Source organism: Ruditapes philippinarum, unplaced genomic scaffold (genome assembly GCF_026571515.1).
Source record: "Ruditapes philippinarum isolate M1 unplaced genomic scaffold, ASM2657151v2 ctg1723_1_1_1_1, whole genome shotgun sequence".
Taxonomy (NCBI): Eukaryota; Metazoa; Mollusca; class Bivalvia; order Venerida; family Veneridae; genus Ruditapes; species Ruditapes philippinarum.
This window is the reverse complement of record NW_026862113.1, coordinates 129,843-152,543: the sequence shown is the minus strand read 5'-3', so window position 1 is coordinate 152,543 and position 22,701 is coordinate 129,843. Positions and strand designations below refer to the sequence as shown.

Genomic DNA, 22,701 nt, shown 5'->3' with positions numbered 1-22,701 from the left:
ACAAAGTCAATGTGACCTCAACATTTGGCCCCTTGACCCAAAAATCAACAGGGGTCATCTACTGGTCATGAAAAACCATCATACCGAGTTTGAAGTTCCTAGGCCTAAGCGTTCTTTAGTTATTGATTGGAAACCGTTTTTACCTACAAGGTCAATGTGACCTTGACCCCTTGAATCCAAAATCAATATGGGTCATCTGCTGGTCATGAAAAAACATCATCATTGAAGTTCCTAGGCCTAAGCGTTCTTTATCGGTACAAGGTCATTGTGACCTTGACCCCAAAATCAATAAGGGTCATCTACTGTTCTAGAACAATCATACCAAGTTTGAAATTCCAATTAAGGCCTAAGCGTTCTTAATTATTGATCGGAAACCATTTGATCTACGGACCGATGGACAGACAGACAAAGGCAAAGCAATACTAGTATACCCCACTTCTTTGAAGTGGAGCATAATTAATCGTGGCATTTGATAAATTTTGTAATTTCATTCACCGGTCATCAGATATATTGTACTAATGGAAACGTCATAAAATAACAATTTATTTTTAATTCATTTTTTATTCACATCTATAAAAAGAAACATAACAGAAAAAGAGAAGACTATAATACTGGTGTATATAAAGTGTATGATTATGGCTCTGATAAAGTAAAATAAAGATTTATTCAGGATCTTATGTGCATTAATTTATATAAATACCTTTCTCATATACTTTAAGACTTTTGTTACATTCACACAAGTGATTATATATTTAACATTCAAAACATACAAATGTATATATATTTTAGAAATAAGAATGATCAAGAATATACACAAAGGATAACATTATAAATTTATATAAAATAGAAATTCATATCACACAATATTCAATCACAGAATAATAGCTTTGATGAATATAAAAGATAAGGCTTAATAGATGACACATTGTTACTTTTGAAATAAGAAAATTTACATACTTATACTAATTAACATGTTTTTGGTTCAGCTGGATAAATAGGACATTCCCAGTTTTCAAATATTTCAATACTGTCCAATAATAAGACACTAACACTTATTCTAAGCACTTTTTTTACAATACTGTCCTAATATATTTGATCAACAAAGAAATCTTTAAAACGTAATGTCATAATGTCACGACAGCAAATGTCAAATTTTGTGTACACAAGGTGGCCTTTATCATTATAATCTTGTCTGCTCTTCCTTATCATTAGGAGGCAGATCTTCTACTGCCTTTTTTGGTTTAACTTTTGAAGACTTTTTCTTTTTAGTGTCCCTCATTTTCTTTAGCGGAGATGGAAGAGTTGCCTTGTACTTCTCCCAAGGGGACGTTAAACTTGAATCCGTTGTAGTTAGAAGACTTTTTTGTTTCTTTTTCTTCTTCTTTACATCATCTAACCGTGGTGTTGACGCCCTTGAACTAGATAATGAGCTTGCCCCGCTGAAGTCGCTATCTAGTAATGGGAGAGGTTTATCTCTTGATCCGAACAGGTCCTCATGAATCTGTGTAAAGTCGAGGGGATTGGGATGGACGTTTCGAGAGAAATGGATATTAGGTGATTCATTATGTTCCCTTGAAACTCCATGCTCACCTCGGCGTAGTCTTGGTGTGATTTGTGGACTTCCGCTTCCACCCTGACGTTCTCGGGAAAATAAGTCTGGTGAATGTCGACCTCTTAAGCTGGTAGGTGCGTTTGGAGCATGCGCAGGAGAAGTAATTTCTCGTTGTCCAAATGTTCTAAGGGGCGATTTCAAATGCTCGTCAATTTCGTGTTGGTTATCATGATGTTCTTTAAACCGCGACCCATTTGGGTGTTCATTGTCGCTATTAGGAGGAGGATGTGGAGAGAATGGTCGGTCGGACTGAAGGGTTTTATGAAACATTTCTTTTACAGTATGTGGTACAACAGGTTTATCACCCTTTTGATGCTTATCTCTATTAGTTTTTTCGTCATCGTCTGTCGTCTTACTATTAGGATCGACATCTATATGTTCAATATGCCCTTGATGTGGTTCGACCGATTTTCTTCCAAGAAATCTATTAAGGGTGGTTGAAAATTGAAAATTTTCATCTGTAGAAGTTTCATTGCGCCCGTTTTTATGCTCATTATCCATTGTCTCCGAAGGTGGTTGACCTATGAACAACATTGGAGATTCAAATAAATCGTCAGTGTCTATTGAAGGCCGTCTACTGATATGAATATGGTGACTGGAATCAGGCAAATCCCTGTTATCATGAGCAAAGTGAGGGCCTATTCGAGTACTGGTTTCCCATCCAAAGGAGGTTTCGTGTGTTTCATGCAATCCTTCATTATCATAATGCATAAAAAGCTCATTTCTAAACTTTCGACTTCCAATCAACTTTGGATCTTTATCCTTATTTTTCCTCCTTTTCTTTTTCTTCATACAAATGCAGAAGCAACAACAGGCGACAATAATGGATATTATCAAAACCCCAACACATATTATAAGTATAATAGCCCATACAGGAAAACCATCATCTTTTTCTTTTCTATCACAGAAATAGAAAAACCCATCATACAAACAATCGTCAACACCTACAACAGTCACGCAGTAGTATATAAGCGAATAATGCAGTATTCTCGCAGCTTCTTTTGCACCAACCCGTTGATGTTCACGAATACAAGCCTCAAGAAAATGGTCCACAACACCACTTGCTATGGCCTTGCAATTTTCGACAAAAGTTTCGTTGTTAAGTACATCAAGACAATCAGTTGCTGCAGTTGTGTAGTTTCTGTCATGATGACTGTAAGTTGTCAGTGTTTTAGGTAGGTGCACTGCTGGTACAGGAATTGTAGACGGAACCCATGTTTCATTATTAATGGCTCCTGAAGTAACAAAAATTACGAAATAGAGAAGCACTGTAGAAATTTATTGGCCAAATTTATTGACGATGCAATTTATCAATATTCTGAATAAGTATTGAATTATTCATGATTTTAAACTGTGAAGTTGCATGAACGAGAATAATACAACAAGAATTTGTGAAGATTTCTGAAAATTTAATGAGAAAATATTAATACGCTTACAAGAATTTGTAATTATAAAATATTTATGAAAGTAGAACCCATGGCGATATAAATGGTTATTTGGGTTTAATGGCACATCGGAACATTATTGGTGAAACTGCGCCAAACACTATACATGTACTTATTATAATGAAATCTTAAGTTGAAACATAAATCACTTTATTTACCTGAAATAATACCATCAACAGTTCCAATAACTGATCCAGAGCTTGTTCCATGGTTTGTTTGGTATGTTGTTACCAACGACGACTCCCCTGTTCCCTCATCGAACAGTACTAACAGCATTAACGTCTTATCAGATGTTATTGACTCTTCGTAGATATTCATTTCAGTTATTATTTCATTTTCTGTTTTTGACTTAGCCCAAACACGAATATAATCTAACGTCACACGAGTAGTAATAGATGAGAACATTTTAAATTCCTTCCAGCTCACGGTATAACCAGAGTTCAGTGTGAGGATTTCCTTTTCAACAAGCCCATTTCTGATAAGATAAATAACAGCAGAGCCATCGGAAGATCGCCATGTAAATGCAAAGTAATACCAGCCATCTTGTTCAATTTTCAGGGAAGTGGTGAAGTTTTTAGTCCAGTTAACCGTCAAATAACCAGACATAACACTGAATATAACTTTTGTCGAACCGACATCAACAGTAAATAGTGTAAAATTCATTGTTTGAGATGAGAAATCAGTTGTACATATCATCCAATAACTGACTGTAAATGCTAACACATTTTGTTCAACAATAAAGTCTTTTACACGGAAAAATTGTTCATCTGACAGTGACAATGCGTATCCACCAGAAAAAGATGTTTTGAAGTTCAAATGAGATTTTGTAATAATGATGTCCTCAGTACTTGGCATAAACTCTTTCAAAATGCATTCTCCAGCACGATTTCCTGTCATGTCATCTCCTAAATCTTTACACTGAACGTCATTTTCCCAAGAGCCATCAGCTGATCCTAGTAGCCCTTTGTTTGACTTAGACAAATCTTGATGAATTTTAGACGATATAATTAAACCAATTTCTGAATCATACACAATAATATACGAACTTCTAAACTTTATTTTTATGAATGGGTCTTCTGTCCAAACTGTTTCAATTTCCCCCGAAACTTTTGTTGAAGGGAAGTACAATCTTTGGTCGTTCAAAGTGACAGTTAAATTTTCTTTAGGATTGTGTTGAATTACAAGTATTTCGCTTCCCACATTGACAGCTAATTCTTTCATAAAGCGACATCTGTATGAGCTATAACAAGGTAAAAACAAACACTGAATGTTGACGGAAACTGTTTTAAGAAGGAAATACACTCCTGGTGCTATATGTGTGAAGGACAGACCATCAAAAGTAGTTATATATGATCCATACACAATGCCAACATAACTAACTTTCAACGAGTTTGAGAAGTGGCAATCAGTTCCTATCCAGCTCTGCGAGCATTGGTTACAGGTATATTCCACTGAAATATTCAATTTCAGGGATGAAACATAACTCTTCCAGACATCTGTCAGTGTGACTGAACTAGAATAATGTCGAGGATGGCAATAACAGAAACCAGCATTGGAGGAACATACCCCATATGAGCTGCAAGCTCCTTGTTGGCTGAACGGGCAGACAGATGTACATGCAGGGTCCCAATGAGAATCTAAGCAAACGCATGACTGTTCTTTAACACTTCCGAATATACATTTTTTGCATGTTTTACCACTTGCTCCTATGTACTCAGAGAGTGATTCTACTACGTTACATATACTATTAATTGGATTGGAAGAAGAATTATCAGCCCCCATGACTAAGTCTGCCGCTCCAGCCAAAATGTTGTCAGCTTGTTTTGAATCGCCAGTGCTTATAATTTCATCAACGCAAATGTCATCTAAAGTCTCTGTTAACATTTCAATAGTAGATCCAATTATTGAGTTGGAAAAATTACTCATTAGAGTATGGCACTTTTCTTCTGCTAATGCTAATTCATCTTCATTTATTGCAAGTTTTGTTGTCAATTTTTGTTTGTTAAGGTCAAAGTTTTCGGACAATTCAAGGTCGGACTTTACCCAAAGTGGAGGATTCACAGTATCAATAACAACCATGTTATCAATCTGCAAGCTTTCATATGCCGTTAAACCAATTCCTTCATTGAAATTCCAGTTGTATAAAATATCACTTGTGTCGGACGTGACTTTCATTCTGAAGTTGCTAACAATAATAGTGGGGTTGTGTGGCCTGGACCAGATACGAACTTCATCTATATCACCCTTGAATTCTCCCATCGCAATGTCTATATCCAGACCAGGAGTTACCTGACCTAACGTTAACGTCCCGGCATTTGTAAACTGTATACTGGACACCGACAGCACTTTAACAGATGTTACTCCTGAAAAAAAAGTTATGAAAAAATATCTTACTAGTATAACGAGCAATTGTAAATTATTTATAAGTAAATAATAACTTTAAAGAACATTCATAAATTTTATGATTAAAAAGTAAAATATATAAGACATCGGAAAAAAATAAACTACTTGTGAAGTGATTATTCATGACTATTTATTTTTTACCTGCATTATTTGTATGGTAGACTTCCAATATATTTGACACATCCCTCCATGCCAGACTTATTTGGTTCCAGTCATTAAGTTCTAGAACAATGCCGGTCGGATGATACAATCCACGGAGAAGAACAAGAATCCCTTCTGTATGATGAACAAGAATGAGGTATTCTGTTTGAATTGTATAAGACAGAATAATTCCACCAACAACTGTTGGTTTAACATGCAGTTCAATAGTGAAGTCAGACTTTGGTAATGTTATTCCAGTGGCCGATACACCTGTTCCAGAATACATCAAACAGTTGGATTTCAAAGTTTGTAAAACCATTCTTTCAATTTTTGCAATAAAAGTGAAATCATAATATGCGAACATCTTGAAAAACGTCTCAGAAGTATGGTATATCAATGGCATAACACAATCGTCTGGTAAGGTTTGTGATGGATTGGAACAAACCGAGTTTCGACTTATATTACATTTGTGTCCTAAAATTGCTAAAGAAGTGTTACAAGATGTAAGAATTCCATTTATTACTGACTGCATCTCATCCCACTCTCTTCTTGGAATGGATATTGTTGCCAGCAGCCTTTCATTGATAACCGATATTCTCATCATTGTATTGGAATTACCTATAGTAATTTTAACAGTTGTCTTGGATTCTAGTTTAAGAGTGATATGGCCTAAAACCAATGTGTCATATAATGTAAAAGTTGACTCTGATGCCATAATTTCGATTTTTGTACTTTCGTGAGCCTTGTAACTTATGTAATAGCTTTCACCGTTGTGGACTATTATGATTCCAAAAAGACAGAGTTGTAGTGCCGAGTCTGAACTGCAGACAGAAACTCTTCCATAAATTGAAATATCTAATGAATTGATGGAAATAAGATTGTAATATCCAGCTACAGGAATGTCCAGAATAACACCGTCAAATGTTGTTAGCTGGCCAATCAGACTGACCTGAGCAACAAGTATATTCGCTCCTTTTCTAAGGGGGTCATACGATGATTGTTTGAAAATTATACAGTCTTCACCAAACCAATCAGTGTCACACATATTGCAAATAGAGCCGGTAAAGTGACCATTGCATTGGCATTTACCGTTTATATCACAATCACCATTTCCGCTGCATGGGGTTTTAGCGCCGCCGGGGCACACACTGTCACACTTCACTCCATAGTATCCGTAAAAACATATACATTTGCCATTGCTTTCATATCCAAAGACACAACCAGAGCATTTCTGACTTAACCATTTTGGAAAGTTTATTTGTAGTGTACAGATTCCTTCATAAAGATGTGTTGCATTACCACCAGTCACTTTACATACCGAGACAAAATCTACCATTGAAATAGCAGTGTCAGATAAGTGTCCTGTTTTAGAAGCCGTTATCTTGCACGTCTCTTTGTACCACATTTTTGTAAAGTCTGAAACACCGCTACATTCTTGTTGTATTATTGATGACTCAAAGAATGATAAACATGCATTGTTGACAGATGACTCAACTTGAAGATCATCCCCTTCCTTTATAACTGTATGTAAAACTTCGAGTTTAAGATCTGAAAATGTCCATGTTGGTGCTTGCCATGGATAACTCGGTAGCTTTAAGTTATTTCCGTTTACTTCATCAAATGCTACAGTGCCGACTCCTTCAGAAAATGAAAGCAAAATCGATAATTTTGAGACAAAGTTGGAAGCTTTAGTATTCAGGAGATGCGCTTGATAGATTAGAAAGTCAGGAATAGAATCCTTCCATACTGTGAATTCATCAATGTATCCAATAAACACGTCCGAGTTGTATGTATATTCATCTCCTTGGATAGATGGCAAATATGCACCTAACATTACAACACCTCCTATCTCAAAGGTTTCTGGACTGTCAAAATCGACTATTTCATGCGTTATTGTTACATCTTTTCCAAAGTGGTACACGTCAATCTTCTTAGAGCTACGTCTAAAGGTTAACACGAGTTGATTCCAAATGTTTAGCTCAGCAGAAATTGAAAGGTGCACGGAAGATGTTCCATATTGTAGTTCCATCGGATTTGAGTTCAAAATAGCAAATGAAACATTTTTAGCATATGAAATAACGCATCCTCCATATTCCAATGGTTTGAAATACACTGATATACTAATGTCATGACTTGTTGATACATACTCACTTTGGTACACTATTGGCCTAGATAAAACTGCAGTATTGTTGAATTTTAGAGCGTAACTTGATCCATAACTACTATTCACGCTCGGAATATTGAGTGCTTCAAAGATTATACTAGTAAAGAGTCTGAAGTTTGTTGTAACATATTGTGTAATCTCCGCTTGTGTCAAAGAAATATAGTTTTTACCATTACTGCCGCATGTTCCAAAAATACCAGTTCCTGTTTGACAAACAGTAGAATCAGTTATGACAGATGCTTGAAGAAACTCATTTTGAACTATTACCGTTACTGTTATACTTCCGATGCTTGTAATTTTAATGCTTATTTCATTAAGTGAACCATGTATAACTGTCATAGCACCAAATACATTAATGATTTGCTCTAACTTTTTTGGCTTTCCGTCAAGGTAAAACAATGGGACATGATCTTGTCTTGGTGTTGTTATTACTGCCTTGTTTGTAGATGAAGATACAGATATTGCCGCAATACACGAACCGTAATTACAAGATACTTGGTACACATGGACCTCCACACCTAAGATAGAAGATTCAAACAACATAAATGCTCCAGTTTCTCCAATGAATGATATTTGCTGGCCATTAAATGTCATATAATAGCCATTGCTAGATACAGCTGCTATTATTGAAGACTGAGAAGAAAGTGACGCAGTTTGTAAAATAGTGCATTCTGGGCCTATCATTGAACCAGTACCATCTGATGTGCAAGAAGAACATTCGTTATTCCCATTCCAGTTCCATAAACATTGGCAAGTTCCATTCAATAGACATGTCCCGTGGTTACTGCACGGAGTATCTGAACCTCCCGGACAGACCATATTACAAGATGTTCCATAGTAGCCTTTAAAACAGGCACATGAGTCGTTAGCTTGTTGGAATCCATAAACACAATTATCATTAATGCAAGCTGGTATATAGTCTCCGTAACTTGTATCTTCACAAATAGAGTTGACAAATGTGCTAGTCACTCCATGTTCCACAATACATATACGTAGATAGTCTAAAATTACACTAATTCCCGATTCCTTCAGATTTGCTGCAGCCATTGCTTGCCGGCATATAATGTAAAAGAATTCTTTTGTGCTGTTACTTATACCTGGACAATCAGTATTATAAATATATGCCAAACAAAGTTTTTCCGCTTCAGTTTCAAATGATTTATTGGTAAAGTAAGTGAAAGCAAAATCAGGGAAGTAGCTACCTGTATAGTTAAGATCAGAAACAAACCAATCAGGAGCTTTCCATGGAAAGTCTGGAAATACAATGTCTGTATTAGCTATATTATCTTTGGTCAGAGTTCCGTCGCCTTCATTAAATTGAAGGGAAAATATAAGACTTTCAGCCGGAACTGCCGGATCCATTTTCCAAAGCTGACTTATTTCATTTGGCAGTACCATAATATTCCATATCATAAAATTTTCAATGTTGCCATTAAATCCTTTTGGAAGCTGATACATAGTGCCATCAGACGGGGGATACCAGTTCCCAACAGTAAGTACACCTGTATTGTTGAAAATTCCTAATGGAAGTTGAAATTGACCAGAAGTTGAAACTGCTGAATTTGTGTCAATCACAAACAATGACGTGATGCCGTTGCTGCTATCATAAGTTAAAATAACTTTGTTCCAGTGACTTTGATCAAGAGAGAGATTAGTATCAAAAACGGTTTTATCTTTTGTGTATGTGTGTACTTCAAGTGATGACTTGCCGCTTAGTATAACCAAAGATATGTCTCCAGTAAATGAAAACAAAACACCACTGTCATTGGCCATATTCTGTTTAACTAAGACTTCAAATGTTAGCGCTGATACAGAACTGGTGTTTATACTAAATTTATGATGTAAGCTTGTTTTCGTAAAGCTTAAACCATATCCACCTTGAGTCTGGTATCTATACTCACTACTAGGGTAATGAATTACATTGTCACAGTTCGAGACAGAAAATCTGGAAATGCTGAATATGGAATCATTTACGTATGTTTGTGTATATGGATCCAAAACCATCGTTATAGAGCTTTCTAAAGCTAATGCAGTTTGAACTGAAGCTGGACTGTTACAAATGGATAGTTCTGGTAATGATATTGCACTCAAGTGTTTCAGTTTTTCTATTGGAGCATCCATTGCAGCACCACTCAATAACCCTGACGTCTGATTTATTAAGGGTTTTTCCAAATCTATATCAAGATGAAGAAATTGACCGTCAGTTCTAATCGTGAAGTTGACTATATCCTTAACATCAATTCTTGCAGCAAAGAAGCTTGACCTGTATACATTAAACCCACTGAAAAATACAGTTTTATCTAACGAATTTGATATTCCATTTATATAAATGAGTGGTTTTGAATTGTACTCTTTACTGGATTGAACAGTTATGTTCGTAAACCCATTTAGACTATCCCCAATTCGTGCACCTATAAATGTTATACAAGAATAATTTTGGTAGCAAGTCACAAACTTTCCTTGAATAATTATGTTGTTTGATAAAGATAGCAGCAGAAGTTCTCTTTGTAATTTTACTGCATAGCTTAAGCCATCAAACGTGTAGATTGAACCAAGTTGGCCAACAATAGCAATGTACTTGTTTTGAAAAGATCTTTTAATGTTTGCTGCAACAGTGCAATTCTGTCCATGCCATTCATTAGAGCACATACTACAATCATCGGCCATTTTTCTGTTCAATGGACAGTTACATTTTCCGGTAGTCTGATTACATGTGCCATAACCACTACATGGTATCGAAGCCCCACCAGGACATATTGCCTCACAGCTTGAACCCCAGTAACCAATGTCGCAAATGCACTCTGAAGTTGATGTCTTTCGACCACCAAATGTGCATCTTGGTAAACAAACTTCATTCATGAAAGGGAATAAGTTGAAATCCTTTTCGAATTCAGAACATGTATTTTCTGCTGGCCAGAAATCCATACCGAGAGCATCTTTACAGTCATCAGCAAACCAAGATATAGCACTAGCAATATCGTAACCATCACCATCAGCATCTACACAGTCAATATATGCCACATTTCGTTTAGGGAGAAGATCTGTAGAACTGCAACTCCTATCAAATACATATAATATACGGATATAATGTTCAACAGAAATGTACCAATTCAGCACAAAGAGGATATTGAATAAGTATATGTTTAATACTGAATTTATTGAACGAGTTGAATAATATTATGCGATTCAACAAGTTCAATAAATTCAGTAATGAACTTACACAAATTAAATATTCTAATTATCACATTTCAATAATAATTTAAAGACCGTCTGAAGTGAAAAAGAACCTTTTTTTATTGACGCGCCTATAGTATATAATATAATTTATATAGTCATGACGCTATATTTATATTACACAAATGACGTCATGCAATACCATTTTTACGGGGCCACAAAGTGGCATAAGTATGTGATTAAGTATTTTAACACACATATAAAATTTAAATGACCTAAAAGTCAATGATTCTTACATTATTTAACAAGCTACCGCCAAGTGGGGATCACCCTTGACTTTTTCTAAAGTCAAATACATCGGAGAATGAATATTGTAGTAAAGACTGCTCATTATAGAAAAAGATCATTTTCTTTGTTCAAAATATAATCTAAATTTCATATTTTATCTTGACAATTCAAGGTCAAACTTAAATTATTCAACATGTCAATGTCAAAGTAGTGCTTTGTCCCAGTTATGCATGATATTTCATAATTATCAATAACAAATTTATGACAATTTAAGCTGAATTTACTTTTATTTTTACTTGTCACTAATGATCAAGGTCATTCAAAGGTCAAGGTCACATTAAAATTATTCAAGGTAAGTTTTGTCAATTTTCAACACTGTAGTTTTCAATGCAAAAAGTAGGTCACTAGGTCAAAATCTGGGTCAAATTTCAATTCTGCATCTGAAAAGTCTAAATTTCAAAGCTTTACTAATAGAAGGTGACTGAATCAAAATCTTGACCAATGTCAAGTTCAATTTTGCATCTATATATAATGTGCATCTAGTCTAAATTTCATAGATGTAGCTATAAAAGCAAAACATGGGTAACATTTCACAAAAGATATGGACGATAAGAATTGTGGCAAGGAAGTTGGCCCCTTTACATATTTTCATCTAAAATTTTATCTCTATGTGTGACCTTGACCTTAGTTACAGAGACCTTAATTTTATGTGCGACCGTGACTTTTTAAGCAAGAAAACTTGTGCCAAGATTATATTTTGCGAGAGACACTACGCCCACAATGGCGAACATTTGTGCCAAGTTTAATTGAAATCCCTCTATGCATGTGAAGTTTTGCTGCGGACAAGCATTTTTTAATGAGCTCTAATTGTGACAAAGAACTTTGACCTAGAGACCTGGTTATTGTACACCACAAGGCTTCTCATTTCTGTGAAGGTTAATTTAAATCTCTCCATTTGTGTAGGAGTTATTTTCCTGGAAAAATGCGACGCTGCCCGCCTGCAGGGCTATAATTTAAACAAAGTTGGAAGAGGTCCACAAAGCAATGTTTCATGCAAAATATCTATTGCATTAAGTCTTTATTGCCTTTGAAAAGAAGAAAGGTTTTACTTTATACATACAAAGAAAATTTATGACCCCCTGAGGCAGTTGTTGCTATATAGACCTACAAGGAAAATTCAGGACTACCAACCTGGGGATGAAACAAATTCAGAACCCAGGGCTATTATTTGAAAAAATTTGATACTAGGTCCACTAGACAATGCTTCATCTTTAATATCTTAGCTAAAGCCTTCATCATAATAGAAAAGAAGAATTTTTACTTTAATTGTACATATATGTATATGGACAAGATATGTTTGTAAAACATGTGTGCCCCCTATCGGCAGCCACTTAGTCATGTGATCAGGTTATTATGCATGACTTCTGACCTAGTGAACAAAAAATCAATAAGGGTTATCTACTGGTCATGACAAGTCACAAGGTAATAATTATTGTGACCGCATAGGTTGTGTGCAGCAATTTAAGCTATTAAAATCTTACCAAATAATATATGCATAAATTTTATGAATCATGTAGGCTTCATTAATGACAGCCAAGTTGTTATATTACATAAGACCTACGAAAAGCATTTTTAGTTTAATATAAAAATATCAACCAAGGCAACTTGAGTTGTTGAGTTATTGGTCAGAAAGTACAAGGTCAATATGACACTGACCCCTTGACCCCAAAATCAATAGGGGTCCTCTACTGGCCAAGACCAATGCACCTACAAAGGTTGAGGGTCAAGTTATTGATCGGAAACCTTTTTCACCTTTTTGACCTTTGACTCCTTGACCCCAAAATCAATAGGGGTCATCTGCTGGTCATGACCAATCATCATACCAAGTTTGAAGTTCCTAGGCCTAAGCATTCTTTAGTTGTTGATCGGAAACCGTTTTTACCTACAAAGTCAATGTGACCTTGACCTTTGACCCCAAAATCAAAAGGGGTCATCTGCTGGTCATGACCAATCATCATACCAAGTTTGAAGTTCCTAGGCCTAAGAGTTCTTTAGTAATTGATCGGAAACCGTTTTTATCTACAAGGTGAATGTGACCTTGACCTTTGACCCCTTGACCCCAAAATCAATAGGGGTCATCTGCTGGTCATGCCCAATCATCATACCAAGTTTGAAGTTCCTAGGCCTAAGCGTTCTTTAGTTGTTGATCAGAAACTGTTTTTACCTACAAGGACAATGTGACCTTGACCTTTAACCCATTGACCTGAAAATCAATAGGGGTCATCTGCTGGTCATGACCAATCATCATACCAAGTTTGAAGTTCCTAGGCCTAAGCGTTCTAAAGTTATTGATCGGAAAACGTTTTTACCTACAAGGTCAATTTGACCTTGACCTTTGACCCCAAAATCAATAGGGGTCATCTACTGGTCATGACCAATCATCATACTAAGTTTGAAGTTCCTAGGCCTAAGCGTTCTTGAGTTATCACTCGGAAACCATTTGGTCTATGGACCGACAGACAAATGCAAAGCAATATACCCCCTCTTCTTTGAAGTGGGGGCATAATTATTCTGAAACTAACCCTGGTCTGCTGAGCTACATGCAGTATATTTTTAACTTATAAAACTCTTTATTATAAAACATACTGAAACTTAAACCCTGGTATACTGAGCTACATGTTGTATAATTTGCATTTAAAATACTGACACCCATAAATTTATCTGTTTAAACTTTCAAAACAGTTATCACTGGTTAAAATCAATAATAAGAGATAGCGCTATATAAAACTAAATATTGACTTAAACAAGAGGGCCATGATGGCCCTGAAATCGCTCACCTGTATATAGGCCTCCGGGGCTGGGCCAATTTTAACCCAAGAGCTTTTATTTAAACAAACTTGGTAGACACCCATTAGAAGATGTTTCCTGATAAATATCTAAGCTCTGGCTCTTTGGGTTTTTTCAAAGAAGATTTTTTAAGTTTTTACTATACACATATAGGGAAAAACAATGAAACCCCACCCCTGGGGCGGCGCCAATTTTGACCCCAGGGCTTTTATTTGTTCAAACTTGGTAGACTCTCACTAGAAGATATTTCATGCTTAGTATCTAAACTCTAGTTCTTTGGGTTTTTTAAAAGAAGTATTTTTAGGTTTTACTATACACATATAACGAAAAGCAATGAACCCCGGGCGGGCAAATTTTAACCCAAGGGCCCTTATTTGAACAAACTTGGTGTCTCACTAAAAGATCTTTCATGCTTAATATCTTAGCTCTAGCTTTTTGGGGTTTTTAAAAAGAAATTTTTAAGTTTTAACTATTTACAAATAAGGAAAATCAATGATTTACCGGGGCTAGGCCAATTTTGACCTCAACTTGGTAGACACTGACTAGACAATGTTTCATGTCAAATATTTAAGCTCTAGCTCTTTCGGTTTTCTATAAAGAGATTTTTTAAAGTTTTTTCTTTCGGTTGCCATGGCAAACAGTTCTGCATGAAATTAAATTCTTTGAACAATTTTTAAAGTTGACAACAAATTAGGTACATTCCTGTGAAGTTTGGATGAAATTGGCTAAGAAGTTTATAAGGAGTTGCGACGTTAAATTTAAAGTTTACGGACAGACAGACGCTGGACAAAAAGCGATCACAATAGCTCACCATGTCACTTTGTGTCAGGTGAGCTTAAAACTGATAGCAAATTTTTTTTTCAATAAAACATTTTTGTGTGAACTTTGGAATACTAAACATTATTAAGATAAAATGGATTAAATGATTGGGTAACAAAAATTGGAATTTTATTCATGAAAATTGAAGTGTTTATAAAATAACCAACTTTATATTAATATGGATAGAAAACAGTGCTATTTAGCTATAAATAATGCATATTTCCTACCCATGCATTAGTTTGTTATTAATAAAACCTGCCAGTATTGATGCTTAACAAAGTTTAGATAACAAGTGTATTTAAAAATAGGCTTAAGATACTCAAAACAAAAAAACATTCAAAAGACAAAAAGATGGAAAATTCAGTAAAAAACAAGCATGGACAACAAATGAATGAGTTTACAGAACAAACACCTGAGATCGGAGACTCAGCCAAAAAGTCTGGAAAACTAAAAAGTGATGTAGGATTCCAAATTGAGAAGAACATAAACAAAACAAAAATATGCCAATTCAATGAGTCTGCACAAGTAACTGATGAATCTGATACAGAAAACGAAGATTCAACAAAGATCACCACTGAGGAGACTGAAGCATCAATACAAGATCTTTATAAACAACCCAAAACACAGATCACTCACAATACATCTTCAAAAGAATTCAGATCTGAAACAGGAGTATTTTACTTAAATTTAGGTCATGACTTTTCTGATATAGGATTCCAAGCTAAGAAAAACAAAAGCAAAAAAAAATGCCAAATCAATGAGTCTGCACAAGTAACTGATGAATCTGATACAGTCAACAAAGATTCAACAAAGATCAAGACTGCGAAGACTGAATCACCAATATTTCTCAAAAAACCAATCATGAATTCAAGACCATCTAGATCTAAAAAGCCAAGAGGATATGACTTTGACTTCCATCCTCTTGATAGACAGATGTCAAAAAAGATGGAAAAAATATGTTCTAATGACAAACCATCACCTTACAGATGTAATAGTTCTGACAATAATGAGACACGGAAATCAAGAATGGATAAAATCATAGTACAAGGGAATATCACCTATGTCCATTGCAGATCTCCTCCTCCACATCCACGTGGTCTTGATGAACTTTTTGATGAAAAAACTAAATTGAGCAGAGGATCATCAACTCAATACAGATGTAGTAGTTCTGACAATAATGAGGCACAAATATCAAGAATGGATAAAATCATAGCACAAGGGAATGTCCCTGAGTATGTCCCTAGGAGAAATCGTCCTGCACCTCCACCTCCTGATCCTCTAGCTTGAACTTCAACCTTGCACTTACTCACCAGAGTAAATATTGAAGACTACACTTTAGTGGAATCAATAGCTCACATTTACGCTCTAGTTGACTGGTTTGGTTTTAAGTCACACCAACAATGTAAAGGTCATATAAATTTATGTATACAGTAGAGACCTGCCTTACAAAGGATTATTGCTAACAAGCAAATTTATTGCTCAAACATCTTTATTGATTTATAACGATACCTAAAAATTGAACTTAAGTTTAGAAGTTTGTTTTTCTCCACTGTTTTGTTGTTTGTAAATTCTGCTTACTTTCAATTGAATATTTTTGTAATAGTTTTTTTTAAAAATGCTTTACTGATGATATTTCATTAGCATTACAATATCAAACTATATCAATAAATAGTCAACACCAAATTTCTTCCCTTCATTCAAAAGTCAACCTTTGTGTAGTTATAATTAACAAGAGCCATGTCAACATGGCCATCCCCCGCCAAATGTGTTTGCTCATTGGGAGAATGTATATGTAGAAGAGCGAATAATTCCATTTTAAGAGGTCTTTTGGTAATGAAAACTGATGGCTATAGTGATTACAGATTTAAAACCTATGTGAATACTGATGGCTGAAAATAACAAAGGGCAATTACTGAAAAATAATGCAGGGTAGGTTATCATTCTTGTGTGCTGCATCCCTCCTCAGTATAATCTATCCACCTTTGAAGTTTCAAGTTGAACATCAAATACTTTTTGAGAAAAAAATTGAATTGAAAAATTAAGTATGAAAAAGAACAAAGGGCAATAACTCAAAAATTATAAAAGGTAGAGTTATCATTCTTGTGCAGTGCACACCTCCTGAGTGAGATCTATGCACCTATGAAGTTTAATTTTGATATCTCAAAGGCTTTTTGAGTTATGCTCTGGACAAAAATTAATTTTGAAAAATAACAAAGGGCAATAACTCAAAAATAATGCAGGGTAGAGTTATCATTCTTAAGCAGTGCACTCCTCCTCAATGAGATCCATCCACCTTTGAAGTTTCAAGTTGATACCTCAAATACTTTTTGAGATAAGCTCTGGACAAAAATTAGCATGAAAAAAAAACAAAGGGCAATAACTCAAAAATTGTATAGGGAAGAGTTATCATTCTTGCGCACAACATTCCTCCTCAATAAGATCTATCCACCTATGACATTTCATGTTGATATCTCAAACACTTTTTGAGTTATGCTCCACTCAGGTGAAAAATTAGGTATGAAAAATAACAAAGGGCAATAACTCAAAAATACTGAAAGGTAGAGTTATCATTCTTGTGCACTGCACACCTCCTGAGTGAGATCTATGCACCTATGAAGTTTCATGTTAATATCTCATAGGCTTTTGGAGTTATGCTCTGAACAAAAACCAATTTTGAAAAATAACAAAGGGCAATAACTCAAAAATCATGCAAGGTAGAGTTATCATTCTTGTGCACTGCACTCCTCCTCAATGAGGTCTATCCACCTATGAAGTTTCAAGTTGATAACTTAAATACTTTTAGAGATATGCTCCGGACAAAAATGTCGGACGGACGGACGGAAGGAGACTATTTCTATATCCTCCGCCGAAAATTTTCGGCGGGGGATAATAAACAAACTAGAAATGTGTCCATAGGACAGGGATGCCCCTACACGCCACTGTTCTGTCAATCTTATGACTCTAGGTCAAATATTTTTTGGGCTACATGTGCCATAAGTTGAAACTAAACATCAACAAAGAGCCATAATTCTGTTAAATTTGGTCGCAGAAAAAAATCCTTCCTTTACTACCATCTACACATTAAGGTTGTTCATCCCTGGAAGTTTAAGCAAAATCTGCCATCCGGTTTAAGAGGAGTTGCGTTCACAAAATTTCTACATAGTATATAGTGAAAAAATCAACAAAGGGCCAAAATTCTGTTAAATTTGGTCGCAGCAAAAATTCCTTCCTTTACAACCATCTACACATTAAGGTTGTTCATCCCTGGAAGTTGAAGCAAAATCTGCCATCCGGTTTAAGAGGAGTTGCATTCACAAAATTTCTACATAGCATATAGTGAAAAAATCAACAAAGGGCCATAGTTCTGTTAAATTTGGTCGCAGCAAACATTCCTTCCTTTACTACCATCTACACATTAAGGTTGTTCATCCCTGAAAGTTTAAGCAAAATCTGCCATCCGGTTTAAGAGGGTTTGCGTTCACAAGATTTCGGGACGTATGGACAGACGGACGGACGGACACTGGGACGGACAAGTGCAAGGCTATATGCTCCCACTCTGTGGGGGCATAAAAAAGTTTATCTTATCATTAAGTAAAAGTAAATTGTTCCATTATGTATTTGTGTCTAATTGCTCCAAACCTTTTAATTCAGAATTCATTACAAATCACTTTGTGCCTACATAATGCACAAAAAATGTCCAATAAAGCCAACACTATTGTATGAGACAATTGGAAATTTTGACAACCCCACAATTAAGACCATTTTTTTTCTCCAGAACCACATGCAGTCTCATAAGTGGGGTTTTACTGTATAAAATGTTCCAGCTTTACCAGGAGAAAACACCAGGTGTCGCTCTATGCATGTCTCCCTGTTTGAGGGGCACATTATGACTATAACCACCTAACCAAGGATGTCCCCTCTTTTTTAACGGAGGGCACCAATTTTTCAAACTTATAAATCAATCAATTACACAATACTACAAAGTACATTGTACATGTATATATCCAAAATTTGAACCTTTTAATTAAAAGTAGGAATTTTTAAGTCATATCTTAAATTCTCAATGATAAAAGTGATGTGGAATCTTTTTACCCTAGAAGATAATTTACATGTATTAAAGATTTGCAGACAACCATAAGAAAACACAGGTTCCAATAATGCTTAAATCATCCCTAATTTCTAAACTCTGATGTTTCCACAGGAGGATTTACATATTTTGCTCATAAATAATTCTATGGAAAAAAACAGTGAAGTCTAAACACCAGATGAATTTTGACCCTAAGGTTACGTAGGGGACCACAAGAAAATCTATTTTGCGCCACTTAGGTGGCAATACCGATCTTTTCTTAATTATTATGTTACACCTTTTGTAAGTCAAGACAGCTCCAAAATTTGTCATTAAATTGAGACTGATTTATGAGTCAAAGTCCTGATCTGTCAGTTTTTACACCAGTCCCTTCAACTTCAACTTACGTAAGCTCTACTGTATATATACATTTAATACTAGAAATGTGTCATCACGCAACGGATGCCCCCACATGCAGCCAAAATTTCATATGTTATAATATTTCGTTCCAAATTTGTTTGCACAGATATTTTTATTTTTTTTCATTTCAAGTTCAAAGCCCTTAAAACTATTCAATGTTAACACAAACCATTTTTATACAAAGTTCAAGGCACTGAAACATAATTCAGTTTTAACCTTCTGTAAATTGCATATTCCATATTTGTAGCGAAAATAATGGCTACATACATTTCCACAAAAGTATGAGTGCTGACACTGAAAATACAAAATTTTTCCAACATTCAAGAGATATAACTTTGTCCAAAATCATTGAACCACAACCAAATTCAAACTTGAACTGCTTATTCCTAAGATGTATCTCTATGTCAAATTTCAGTTAAATCTGTACAACAATGAACAGAAACTTTCAAGAAGGGATAACTCTGTCCGCTATCATCAAACCGTGACCAAATTCGAAATTGACCAATGCATTCTTATGACATATCCATATCTTTAATTTGAGTTGAATATGTACAACTGTTGGGGAGATAATAAATGGGAACTGAAAATTTCTTTTTTTTTTGAAGTTAAAGGGGCATCACTCTGCCAAAAATCATTGAACCATGACAAAATCGCACTTGACCTGCCCATTTCTTTGACGTATCCATATGTCAAATTTGAGTTGAATGTGTAATACTGTTGGGGAGATAATGAACAGAAACTGAAAATTTCATATTATTTTCAAAGTGAAAGGGGCCAAAAATTATTGAACCATGACCAAATTTGAACTTGACCTGCGCATTCCTTTGATGTATCCATATGTCAAGTTTGAATTGAATGTGTAATACCGTTGCGGAGATAATGAACGGAAACTGAAAATTTCATATTATTTTCAAAGTAAAAGGGGCATAACTCTGACAATAATCATTGAACCATGACAAAGTTCGAACTTGACCTGTATTTTCTCATGACATATCCATATGTCAAGTTTGAGTTGAATATGTACAACCGTTACTTAGATAATGAAAGGAAACTGATGATGACGGAATGACAGAATGACGGAAGGACGGAATGACGGAACAGGGTAACACTTATATGCCCCAGCCATTATATGCCGGGGGCATAAAAATCCATGACCGCCCTGATGTGGGGCTAATTTATGTTCACCTTACTGGCTTTCCTGTATGACCAACCTCAGTTATTACTGACTTCTCCCCAAATGACCGACGATCTCTGAATCAGTGGTAAAAGACAAATGACCATTAGACTCAATGTTCAAGATTAATTGTCAAGTAAAGATTTCATCTACCCTGAGGATCAAACCAACAACCCTTGGATTACAAATCTGATATTATGCTAAGCAGGCAAAAATGGAATAAAATTATACTTACATTGCTAGTGTTGATGTAGCACCATTGAATATATTGTTACAGAGAGAGTCGTAATTGACAATGACAATATCTCTTTTCATCTGCTGATGTAGATTTCTTATAACATCCGCCCTTTTCGTTATCAAATCACTGTGTGAAACAGTAGGTGGCCATGGTGAAAAAACACTTCGTTTCTTACGATTTTCATTCACATTGATTTGCATATCATACTGAGGGCTGTCCGAGACCCTTTGGTAACATGATCTAAGAGGTAAATTGTTTATCTTCATTCGATTCCTTTCATCCTGGTTACCGGAATCACCAGCTAAATCTTCATCCAGTTCCATATATCCTTCAGCTAAATATTGAAAAAGAGAAAAAAGTACAGCACTTGAGCATCTAAACACACCAAAGTTATACATCCATTCTGTTTTTATTGTTCAATTTTATATTAAAGATTATTATAAACTAAGCAATATAATTTCATCTTCACAAAACAAATGACAAACACAAATTCACAACCTCGTAGTCTTGTAGTTACATATAATATTCACTTTTTAAGTTTGACTCTGGACAACTATTATTTAAGAGTTTTATGCATCATTTTGGGGAATCATTCAAATATTAAGCCACAATTATGCCACATTTTCCTTCATTAAGGATATAATAAATTATCATGTGACCAAAAATGCCGTCCATTCAATGTTTTTGTTATTTTTTTATGAATATTCTTTTTCACGTAAATTTTTCACTTGTTTGTACACTAAGCATGATTTCTTTACTGATCAGGGAAAACTACCACTGTTTTTTGAGTTGAGTTTGAGATAAGCATGTTAAAGTATTATAAAGGGAGATTATTAATAAAGCATTAGGGGGCAGGGGACATATTCGTATGATGGCCCCGGTCAAATTTTTTAATAACTCAGACATGGTGTTTTGAAGGTACTGATAACTTCTGATATTTCTCTGTCATTGTAATTCTTTCTTGTTTGTGTGTAGGAAATGAGATATATTTTTGGGTTTTTACCCGAAACTAAGCATTTTTGTAGCTTTGTATGTATTTCTGACTCTCCGAATGGAGGTGAAAAAGTTAAAAATCAAGGTTTGACAGTTGGCGCCAAACAAGTAAGAAATTTCAGATAAATTTTGTGAAAAATCTAAACGTATGACAGACACTTTATTTGTCATTTCTGAAAATGCTATAGCTTGCACTGCATGTTACTGATATTTTTAAAGGAATCGGGCGGATTCTGGAGTATGCTGCACCTTCATGAAGATTGCCCATATTGGTATTTTTTAGGTGTGATTTTGGCTGGGTGGGGGTAAATATAAATTGCTGTCAGTCATTTTTTGAAGGAGCAATGCATGCAAACTATTATTTTCTTCAATGTTTGTCATATATCATTGAATAATGCTGTGCAACTGGTTATCTGCCTGTGAAACAGATTTTGAAATATTTGGAATTGTGTTTCTGGTCACACTGAAATACAAAATTTTTCATTTTTAGGTCCCCTGCCCCCTTAAGGAAATTTTCAAATTTATAAAATGTGTTGGAATTGACCCAAATGGGCCCATAAACATTCCTTCTACATTTGTTAGTCAAAATTTGAAGTGACTGGTAGGATTTATCAAGTTATGTAAAGTTAGTATACTGTAAAGTCAAGGGAGGTAATAAAAATTTGGAATTTTGGCAAACACTGTACTTCACAGAATGTGCACATTTATCCAGATTTAACAGTTTTATATTGTGCAAATTGACATAATAATGCATAATTGAGCACTTTTAATTGTTACAAATGTATATAACGTCATATAAGTCAACAGTGGTATCTTTACTGCACTTTCAGGTGTATGCCAGAATAAATGGGGTCTGGTGTCCTGTAAAATGCATTTTTGGACATTAAATGTGGCTGTAATATTGTTTTTCTTGCTAT

General features: G+C 35.1%; 1 protein-coding gene across 1 annotated transcript in view; it reads right to left on the bottom strand.

The window, feature by feature from the left end:
* Window positions 1-1,032: 1,032 nt before the first annotated feature.
* Window positions 1,033-22,701, bottom strand: part of LOC132717984 (uncharacterized) — an 81,370-nt gene continuing 59,701 nt past the window's right edge. Inside the window, exons 43-46 of the mRNA XM_060701592.1 lie at window positions 20,789-21,125; window positions 5,602-10,823; window positions 3,216-5,420; window positions 1,033-2,847 (exon numbers count right to left, since the gene is read on the bottom strand). Coding sequence (XP_060557575.1) covers window positions 1,181-2,847; window positions 3,216-5,420; window positions 5,602-10,823; window positions 20,789-21,125 — 9,431 coding nt within the window. The 3' untranslated portion in view covers window positions 1,033-1,180. The remainder of the gene's footprint in view (window positions 2,848-3,215; window positions 5,421-5,601; window positions 10,824-20,788; window positions 21,126-22,701) is intronic.